This window comes from Lontra canadensis, unplaced genomic scaffold, assembly GCF_010015895.1.
Source record: "Lontra canadensis isolate GAN:19392208 unplaced genomic scaffold, GSC_riverotter_1.0 scaffold5, whole genome shotgun sequence".
In the NCBI taxonomy this organism is placed as follows: Eukaryota; Metazoa; Chordata; class Mammalia; order Carnivora; family Mustelidae; genus Lontra; species Lontra canadensis.
In genome coordinates this window covers 5,326,669-5,336,859 of record NW_022630999.1, presented here as the reverse complement: position 1 = coordinate 5,336,859, position 10,191 = coordinate 5,326,669, and the positions used below count along the sequence as shown (strand labels likewise).

At 38.9% G+C, this 10,191-nt stretch overlaps 1 protein-coding gene across 8 annotated transcripts in view; it reads left to right on the top strand.

Annotated features, from left to right (window-relative positions):
* Positions 1 to 308: 308 nt before the first annotated feature.
* RICTOR (RPTOR independent companion of MTOR complex 2) overlaps positions 309 to 10,191 on the top strand; it is a 127,836-nt gene continuing 117,953 nt past the window's right edge. For 6 of the 8 annotated variants that reach the window (XM_032851365.1, XM_032851366.1, XM_032851360.1 and 3 more), the window contains exons 1-2: positions 309 to 388; positions 560 to 607. In XM_032851365.1, the coding sequence (XP_032707256.1) occupies positions 340 to 388; positions 560 to 607 (97 nt within the window). In that variant the 5' untranslated portion in view covers positions 309 to 339. Of the gene's footprint in view, positions 389 to 559; positions 608 to 7,523; positions 7,566 to 8,745; positions 9,822 to 10,191 lie in introns of those variants that run through there. The other 2 variants (XM_032851362.1, XM_032851364.1) reach the window with 2 other exon arrangements.

The window sequence follows — 10,191 nt, the reverse complement described above, 5'->3', positions numbered from 1 at the left end:
GGAGGGGAGGCATCCTCCACGCCGCGAACTCCCATCAATGGGATTCCCCTCGTGGGAAATGCCGCCTCCCGGCAGACTTGCACTCAGGAGGGCCGGGCATGTAGCCGCGACCTCGGGCTCCCAGGCGGGCGGACGGGTGCGCACGTCGCGAGCCCCACGGAAACCCTGGGTCGCCACCGCGTTCCCTCCAGGCCCGGGCGAGAACCGGCACCACCCGCCGCCTGCCGCCACGGAGGGGCGGGGGAGATGCCGCGGGGGGCGGGCGCGGCGCGCGGGGAGGGGAAGGGGTTCTCGCGCGATTGGGCGAGGTTTCCGGTGTTGTGACTGAAACCCGTCAATATGGCGGCGATCGGCCGCGGCCGCTCGCTGAAGAACCTTCGAATACGAGGTAAGCCCGCTGCAACCCTCGCTCCCCACCGCCTGGGGCCCGCGACCCCTGGCCCTTGCCTCCCCCTGGCCCTGGGCTGGGGGAGCGATTAGGGGCTCTGGCCGGAGCCAGGGTTGCCGCCGCTGGCCTGCGAGCGAATCCTAATTGGAGCTGTGTGTCTGTTTCGCACAGGGCGGAATGACAGCGGCGAGGAGAACGTCCCGCTGGATCTGACCCGAGGTAACGCGGGGCGCGCGGGCGCCGGCGAGGGCGCGCTGCTGGGGAGGAGCTGGGGGCCGGGGGCCGGGGGGCAGGGGCGGGCCCCGCACGGGACCGGCGGGGGTGCGGGAGGCAGAGTCCGAGCCCCGCCTGCTGGCTCGCGGGAGCCAAGCCCGGGGCAGCCTCCCGGGACCCATCCCCCTTCCCGGTGCCCGCTTCCCTGGCCCCGCGCCTTTCTCCGGGCCTCTGGGTGCGGCGGGTGCCGCGGAACGCCAGGCGGGACTCAGCGGAGCCGGCGATCGTCTGGGTGTTCTGGACCCCCGAGGGAGCGTTTAACTCCCATCCCGGAGCTCGTGCAGCCATTCGCCTGGAGGCGGCCGGCGGGAGGTAGAGGCTGTTATTTAGGTTGCCGGAGGATGTCTGAGGGAAGAGCGACCACATCCTGCCCTCCCCGTCCCCCAGAGCAGAAGCCGGACCTGCTGGGTTCTTGCTTTCCTGCGTGACTGCTTTACTGTTTGCTCACCGCCCTGGGGGACCCGCAGCATTGATAACTCGGTAGTGAAACCTAGAATCGGGGACTATGGTTAAGTGTCTGGTTTACGCTGTAGTTCATTCCCGTTTCCCTTTCCCCGGTGGCTGGGAGTGTAGTTGGCAGAGACCGCCCCCCTCACCCTCGCTGCAGGTTCATTGTTTACCTTCTGCAGTGGCGACGGGTTTGTTTACACCTAGGGAACTGGGCGAACCCCGCGGTTGTGTTTTTAAGGATTTAATCCAGCTACTGGCCGGTGAATCTTATACTAGTCACCGTAATGGAGTTTATTCGACAATATCTCGCTGAAGATACAGTAGTTGTATACAAGGTCTTTCTTTTTTTTTTTTTTTTTTTTTTTTTTTTCTTCCACGGTAAACAGGATTTGGTCTACTGATTCCGAAGAAGTCGTATTTCACACCGGCTAGAGTGTAAGCTGGTTCAGCTGTATAGAATGAGTTTCTTTTCCGAGATCTGAAAAACACTTTAGGAAGTTAAAGTCGTAAACATTTCATTAAAAACTTAAAAAATTTAACCCGTGTTCTACTTGACGTAATGACTGTTATCTAAAGTATTTGTCAGACGCGGGCTCATTGTTGAGGCTCATCTCTGGTATTTAAAGCATAGTGCATTATCTGTTGTATTTTATATTTCACAGTGTAAGATAACTGTTACAAACTAAACGGCTGCTTTTTGTTTAGCTACAAGAGTACATTTTTGTACGAATATTTTATTCTGAAAGTTCAGGGACTTTGTTTTGGGCGAGCTAGATGCTGGTGTTAATAGGCAGATAGATGGGTTTCTACTAATGCACTAAACAAACTTTTTTTCATTAGTGTTCATTTTTTTCACGAACATTAGTGTAGAAAGATGTAAAGCTTTGACTTTTGTGTAACAGTTTGGAAACTTGACTTTAAAACACAGACACGAATAATCTGTATGAGATGTATGTGGTAATCTAGTAAATTTCCTAACAAAAACAAAATTCCCACAGGGTCCAAAATTAACATTTGTGTTCTGTAACAGATGTACTTTATTAGTGATTTAATTTCTTCATGGGCATATGTATTTAGATGGTGAAAAGGGAACTTATTAGATAGGTCTTCTGTCTTAATTTTCTCCTTAAAAGCTTGTTTGGATGTGGTGCTAGAAATGTTATATTTGTGCTTTAGGTTGAGTTTGCTGAGCTGTATGTAGCAGTTTTTGTGATTGGTATCAAAATTCTGGTTTGTAAAAAAATGTACAAATTTGTTTTGATACCTTTGATTTACTTCAAACTTACTCAAGTGCACAGATAAGTGTATGTTTACTATTTAAAATGTTATAGTTCCTGCACACTTCGTGAACACTATTGTCAGTAGATGTTTTTAGGATAATGCAACAAGTAAAAAATGCTATTTCTACTTGCCCTGATAAAATATAGTTTAGTTTGGAATATACACAACCAATTGAAATTGATGGCAAAAGGCGTATGCAAGTAAGAGAAGCTATATGAGAATAAAAATAATTTATTATATAGGGAAGCTGTTGTTCAAGAGACTGCTATTCAGACAGACATTTCATTGTTGAAAGGTTTGTGAATCTAAAGTCTTGTGGATCTAACCTCAAGAAACCTCATGAGGAATTACTCTTTAGTAATAGTTTTTGAGCTCTAGGGCAGTCTGATTGCTGCTGAAAGGTGCATTGAATTACAGTACATTTTAGATAAAGTTTGGGTAACCAAAACTACATGTTTTTAATGTGAAGGCAGTGTTTGATCTCATTTTAATTGTTTTTATATAACCTTTGAGAAATTCATTGTGTAGCTGTCTCACAGAGTTCATTGTTAAACAGAGGTCATGGTCATTGTAATTCCTAAAGGAACCCTCAGTGTATAGTGAAAAGAGATCAGACTGTACAGTCAAATAGTTCTGGGTTTTAATCTCAGCGGGCATACTTAATAGGTGATGTGGGGCAAGTTATTTGACCTTGTTTAACTCTTGTTTTCTTCAGCTCAAAGAGAGATAACTTCAAAGGGCTATTAAGAATGTGAGAAGTGAATGAACTAATGCTTAAAATACTCAGTACAGGAGCTGATACTTTTGTGAGTGATGTTAACTAAACGTTAGTTGTTTTCCCACACTATGAAATCAGTTGTGATTATTTATATCGCACTTAAAATATTTCAAAGTTGTTTCGAACATTATAAACTTAAAAGGAATTATGGTATCAAGGCTTTCATTTTTTTGAGACATACTGTTAATTGGGTATAGCTTGTCTGAAGTAGAGTTCTTGAATATAACAACTGTAAAGGAATATTCTGTGAGATTACCAGTAATTAGGTCTAAGCAAAGAGTATCATATGTACTTAAGATAAAATGTAGTATTTTATTTTATAGAAGCTTAGAATTTTTCTCTGACTCCAGAAATTTCTTAGTAATAATGATTTGTCTAGCCTTGCAAGCTTCTTAAGGCCCAGGAGAGTTCTAGGTGCTTTGGTTTTGGTAGTTAGTTCATACATAGTGTACTTCAGTTAAAAATTGTTGGTGGACTAATTTTGATCTAGTTTAGGAACTTAATTGCAGTAGATCTCACAGTAAACTTACTGGTGATTGCTGCTTTCAGTTTTGTTCAAACAACTACTTAATTTTATGAAAGTCCCTGATAGTTGTTATTGATATAATTTAAATACTCTCTCTGTTTTGCATGCCAATATCTATTTTGAAACCAAAATGCTTCCCTTAGTCACTTCCACTGCAAGGATAGCCTGGCTTTTTTTATCAGTCTCATAGTACATTTGTGGTACTGAATAACGTGAAAAGACACAGGGTATTCTTCCTGTGTAAGTTCTTCTTACTGTACGGTAATTTAATCATTGTGTTCAAAGTGAATTTTCAGGACATGGACAAACCTGTATTGAAATCTTTTAGAATAGAATTTATGTAATAGTATTGAGTTTTATTTCTTGATTATCCAATTCTTTTACTTTTCTGTTAGAAAGAATACAAAAATTGGCTTAGTTGCTGTTTCATACTTAGATAGGAAGGTTAACTGAGTGATGCAGATTTGAATACTACTTTTTGTTTTATGATTTTTTTCTAGTGAGCAGATAGATTACTCATGTTGTTTAATTGCTGACTTGAGTTAGACAAAACAAACGACTGAATGCTTGTTATTTACTAAATGCTGAATTAAGTGCTGGAGGAATGAAGATAAGGAAGATGTTATTCCCCTTTTTAGGTGTTTACTGGAACAGATTAAGCGATTGTAATATGGAACTATAAATTAAGTAACCAAACTGTACAAGGACCAGAAATAACCTAGAGGAGAAAGTGATGAATTCTTTGGCAGGTAGAGGATCAGAGAATGCTTCACAGAATGTTTGACTTCTCATAAGAATAGTGGTGGACATCATGAAAGGAAACATGGTTCCAAGAGATTGTACCACACCTTCTGAAAGGTAAAAGTCAGCAGGAAAAGGAGCTGCCTAGGAAGCTCCACTGATGTAATCTAAGAAATGGTGGTGAACTAGACTAGGATGTTGGAGTTAGAAATGAAGGTCAATATATATTGAAATGGAGTAATCAACTAATTTGTTTTCTTCAGATTTCAAACTGACTACACTGTGCAGAGAACTTATTTTATTAAGAAGGTCGAAGCTGTCTAATGTGAATTCCCTTGACTCCTTCCCTTTGGAATAAAGCATCTCGGTTCCCTTTCAAGGCTAACCTGGAAAGGAATTTTATTCTTTTAATACTGTTTCCTTTAAGATTCTTTGTAGAACTGAGATCCCTTTCTTCTTCATTTCTTCCTTCCTATTGGAAGTTTTCTTATGTTCAGTCATCATTTGTTACATCCTTCATATGGATCAGGTACTAAACCAGGCATCGGATGATGCTGGGAGGTGTGGAAAGATAAAGACAAAGATTACAAAATACCTGTTTTTCCATCGACTCTACAGAAAGAATAGTTCATCCTCACTCTAGAGCTTTCTTCCTTAACCACTCTAGTCTTCTAAGCACAGCTTTCCCCGTGTACTGAAAATAGTTTTTTAAAGGATGCTGGTAATCTCATGTAAAATTCATTGGCATTTTTAAATTCCCTATTCTATTTTAGAACTACTGCTGTATTAATAGTTTTGTTCCAGGCTCTAAAATATGTTATCTCACTTAATCTTTAATAACTGAGGTACTCTTTTTATCCCTATTTTACAGTTGAGGATATAGGCTTTAAAATTGTAAAGGTCTGAAATTCAGGTTAAGTAATTCAGCCAGGGTCATAGGATTAGTGAGCGACTGCAGATCATGCATTTGTAGGCACTACATTATTGCTATTCTTGCAACTATTTCACTTGATTTCTGTGAAATACTCTCCTGCTTCTTTTCCTGCCTCTCATGCTGCCCCTTCTGTGTTCCCTGACTAGTCTTCCAGCTACTTAAGCAAGTGAACCTTAAGGTTCTGTCCTTTATCTCTTCTTTCCTACAGTGCTAGGTGCTATGTCCCTGAACAGCCTTTATATTGAGAGCTTCAAAAATCCATGAATTGGGGGGAAAAAAAAAATCCATGTGCTGAGATAATTATGATAATTACATTTTATTCAGACTCTTTCTTTTAAGCTTACAAAACATAATAGTATTAAGTGTCTACTACTCATCTAAAAGGCCTAATGTGTAAAACTTTGCATCCCAAAGCATATTCTTTTTACTTTCTAGTTACCACCACCATCCTTTGTAATAATCAAGCTATGTTGATTATTATGCCATGTTCCTTCAGATTGCTGGTGAAATATCTAAGGAAATCTGTTCTTTCCTATAACATTGTCATTGGTCTTGTTCACATCTTTATTATCTCATTTGGATGATGTAAAATCTTTTCTCTCACCTTTTCTTCACTCTCTCTGCTATATGATTGCCAGGATTATTATCCTGAAATGTAGATCTGATCTTATCAATCCCTTAAATTAAAAAAAAAAAAAAAAAACAAAAACAAAACCCAGAACACTCACACTTCTCTGGCATGTTGTTGCTCACAGAATAAAGTCCAGATTTCTTAACTTGGCATTGAAGGCCTTTTATGATTTATTCCAGAATTATTATCTTCTGTACTGTCTTAATCATACTATTCTGTCAGCCTCTGTGCAGAGTTTACTTGTGTAAGACACTCTCTTCCTTCTTTACACACAGCGCGTTTCAGCGGGGATGGGGAAAGTTAGCAAGTCCAAAGCACTTACCTCCCCATATTTGTTCTTTCCCCTTGGAGATTGTGTTATACCCCTGGTTGAGAATCGGCTTTAGAAAAAATGATTTATTCCTTGCATATGGCATGTGGTTTCTATTTACTTGACCTTGTGCAGGTGGTTTCCTCTGCCTAGAATTTCATTTTCAGTACTCTTTGTTGAAATCCTAATTCTTTAAGGTCTAGGTTACTTGCAACGTCTAGAAATCATCCGAGTGGGAATTCACTGGGATTGCTTCCTCCTCTGCTTTTCTACGTTTTGTTTGTTCCTTTTAAAAATATCACTTCTCCTTGCCTTACGTTCTTTGTCCTGTTGTTTTTCCGTTATTGTATCTTAAGCTTCCCCAGCATCTATGATACAATAATGACTGAAGCATTTTATTGAATGTCAGAATGGAGAGAGAGATAGGAAATGGAATAGTACAGCATTAGGGAGAGTAGAAGTGAAAGAACATTTTAGGTTTGCAGTCCTGAGGGACATTGAGATTGATGGTGCTATGAAATGAAGAAATCCATTTTGGAGGGATGATAATGAGTTAAGCTTTGTACTTTGAATTAGGCGATTAAGTCAATCATATATAAAAGGTAGCTGCAAATACTGGCTTGGTTCTAAACTTGTGATCTGATTGTTCTCTGCATGGGGCGTTGAGACGGGAGAATGTAAATGGAGAAAGCGAAAGATTGAAGTGTTAAGAGGATAAGCTGAGGAGAGTGTCATAGCTTAATCAAAAAATGAGAAGAAGGTGGCCAAGAGAAGAAAACTAGCAAGACTATGATCTCAGAAGACAAGAGGGGAGTTTTGGTTGAAGAGACTGCAAGACTGTAGCATTGAAGTTGGTGTCTGGAGAATTCCGTTCTACTCTTCCTTAATATAAGGATGATGTTGGCATACTATTTAATCTCTCTGGGTTTCAGTTCCCTGTATCTCTGAAATACATACTACATTACACGTGTAGCACTGTCACCTTCTGTCTTTGTGATCCTCAGATATCTCCGTGTTTCTGGGATATTGAAAGGTTAAAAAGAAAACATTACAGCCTCGTTAAATCACTGTAAGAAGTAGTCCCATAAACAGTAATGATTACATGTAGGAGTGATGGTATTTCATAGCACTTTAAATGTAAATTATAGTCAACTCTCAATTTCCTTTTAAGTGATCATCTGCAGTGACTTGCTGCCTCCTCCCCCTCCCAGGTCTCAGGCTACTGAAAATAGGGCTGTGAAAAGCACAGTGGGGTGAGTGAATGGTTTGCATGCCTGCGTGTCTGTATCTCTGACTGTCACCAAGCTAAATACAGTCCACTCTCATTTACCTGCACTTAAAAAAGGTGAATAATGACGGAAGAGTGCTAAATTACATAATCTAAATAGCATTACTTGTCTGTGGCTTGGGAAGATTTTACATTCTTTCCTCCCCTACAATAGATTGATGTGTCTTTTTTTTTTATGTGAATTATTAGTATCAATTTTTATTTCCTGAGCAAATACTATTAGAAGAGCAAACATAAATAGGTGAAAAATGTATATTAGGTGAACCACATGCGAATATTTGAGAGTTGACTGTTAATGCTTTTTGGATCATCCATTGTTTTGTATTATCTGTGCTTTTTTGTTGGTGTGGCCAGGTTAAAGCTGAATAGCTACTTTAAAATTTTATCTGAATATACTTCTAAAATTATACAGATGCCAAACTAAAATGAAGATAATTGTGTAAAACTAGATAAATATAACATATGTCCCAAGTCATAGGATTGAAAGAGACCTAAAACTTAAGTACATTCTTCAAATCCCTTTTACAAAGTCTTTGAGCCAGGCAGATTGCATAAACCGAGCAGCGTACCTGGTAGTGATGAAATTTATATAAAATTGGGGTGTGCCAGAACTTCAAACATATCCTATTTATGAAGTTCAGTTGAGTTTTGTAAGAAATACAGAAGACCGTTTTTTAATTACCTGCATTTTCAAGAATTTAACTCTTTCAATTACTTTGCCTTTTTTTTTCTGCTCCAGTGGTTTGAAGATTAGAATTTATAGTGGTTTGTTAATGCCAGTCAGCATATTTTTGATCCATATATTATATAATTGAGTTAGTAAGTGTGTATCATGAATCAGGAAGGCACAATTCTTGGTTTCAAGTTTATATTATAGTTGGGATATACCTATATCAAGGCATAGTATAAGACAGTAGTATTTGAAGAACCTGTTAGTTGTCCTTATAAAGGAATCAAAAGCTGGAGGTATTCAGAAAATTTAAAAAATGGGAGATAGGTAAGGAATAGCTTAGAGGGAAGACCTCATAGAAGTCTTGACACCGGTCAGACTGTCAGACTTTTTTGCATTAAACGGTAGCATTTGCATAGGTAGAACTTTGGGTCAGTGTTTTAAAAAATTGCAACTTAATTTTATGAACATTTCTGGCATATTATTCCATACTTGAAGGTAATGTTGAGGAAAAGTTGGTGACTATATAATTCTCATAATTATTGAAGATTAATTATATCTCTAAAGTAGGGCTCTTCTGGCCTTTAAAGGTAGTGCAGTACTGGACTGAGAGCTTTTAGGCATACTGTGAAATAATTGTGTGCTTGTGACTATGAGTATATAAATGCTTGGCTGTTATTCCAAATCCAAGTATAAATGACTTTTTTTCTTCCATTGTTTTGTAGTATATGTGTTTCCTTTCTCCTTCATTAATACTGCATGTTCAAAGGGCTCTATAAATTTGTTATCAAACTTACTTCGAGATTTATGTAATTTGGAAATAGAGATTATATATGAGATGGGTAGTGTTTTTGTTACTTTCCACACTGAAATGACCATATTTGCTGACCTCGGAATTTAAACACGTGGCCTCATGGTGAGATAGAATATTTGAAATTAAGATCATTCTGAAAAACATGGAATGTTTCATTGCTAAATCCAGACAACCTACCCAGCCCTCTAATTATTTGGGTAAATGGTATACTGGGGAAATTATTGCTTTTATTAAAGCGGCAGAATGAGAGTTGAATTGCCACTTGCAGGGATTTTAGTGATCTTGTTCAGAATCCAGTGTAATTTCATGTGTTTTTTAAAATGAATAAAGAGTGAAGAGACACAGAAGCTGTAAACAAAGAAGACTGCCAAGTAATTTACTTTTAGTTACTAAGAAGGAGCAACTTGCCAGATAAAAGTGTATTTAACTGCTTTTAGATGTGTGCACATAAATATATTTATCTGTAGTCTCATAGTCTCATACTTCGAGAAATCACATCTTAAGGTAGTATTGCTATTCTTCCATGCTTAATGTTCATCCCTCATATACTAAAACTTTTAATTGCCCTGTTTCTTTCTCTGCTCATAATTCTGTATAATATACTCCCTAACATTCACCACACCACCACCATCACCACCAACCCCCTTACCCCAAGAAAAAAAAAAAAAGAAAAAAGAAAAAGAAAAACTGAAGGGAATAGAGTTGCAGAAAGAGTGAGAAGACTCCAGTGGTTGGAGGTAGGTGAGCTGTGAACTCTTAACATTTAGTTATATGGCAGTTTCTGTGTGTGTGACCGGGTGGCTAGTGGAATATTGTGAAACGTTTTATTTATATGTATTGTGGAAAATTTTTAATTGTGTCTATTATATGATTAGCATAAAATCATGATAATGGAACATTTGAATACAAATAGCTATTTTCTGCTTTATTTAGAATGACTTGTGTTTTTATTTTATTGATGTAGTTTGGGATTTCTAATGTTATTTTTGAATGGCATAACTTGGTACAAAGCAGGTCAGATTATTATATAAGATTTCATATGTCATGTAAGAATAATTCTCAACATAAGTTTTTACAACTTTTTAATGAGTTAAATTTTAGATTAGC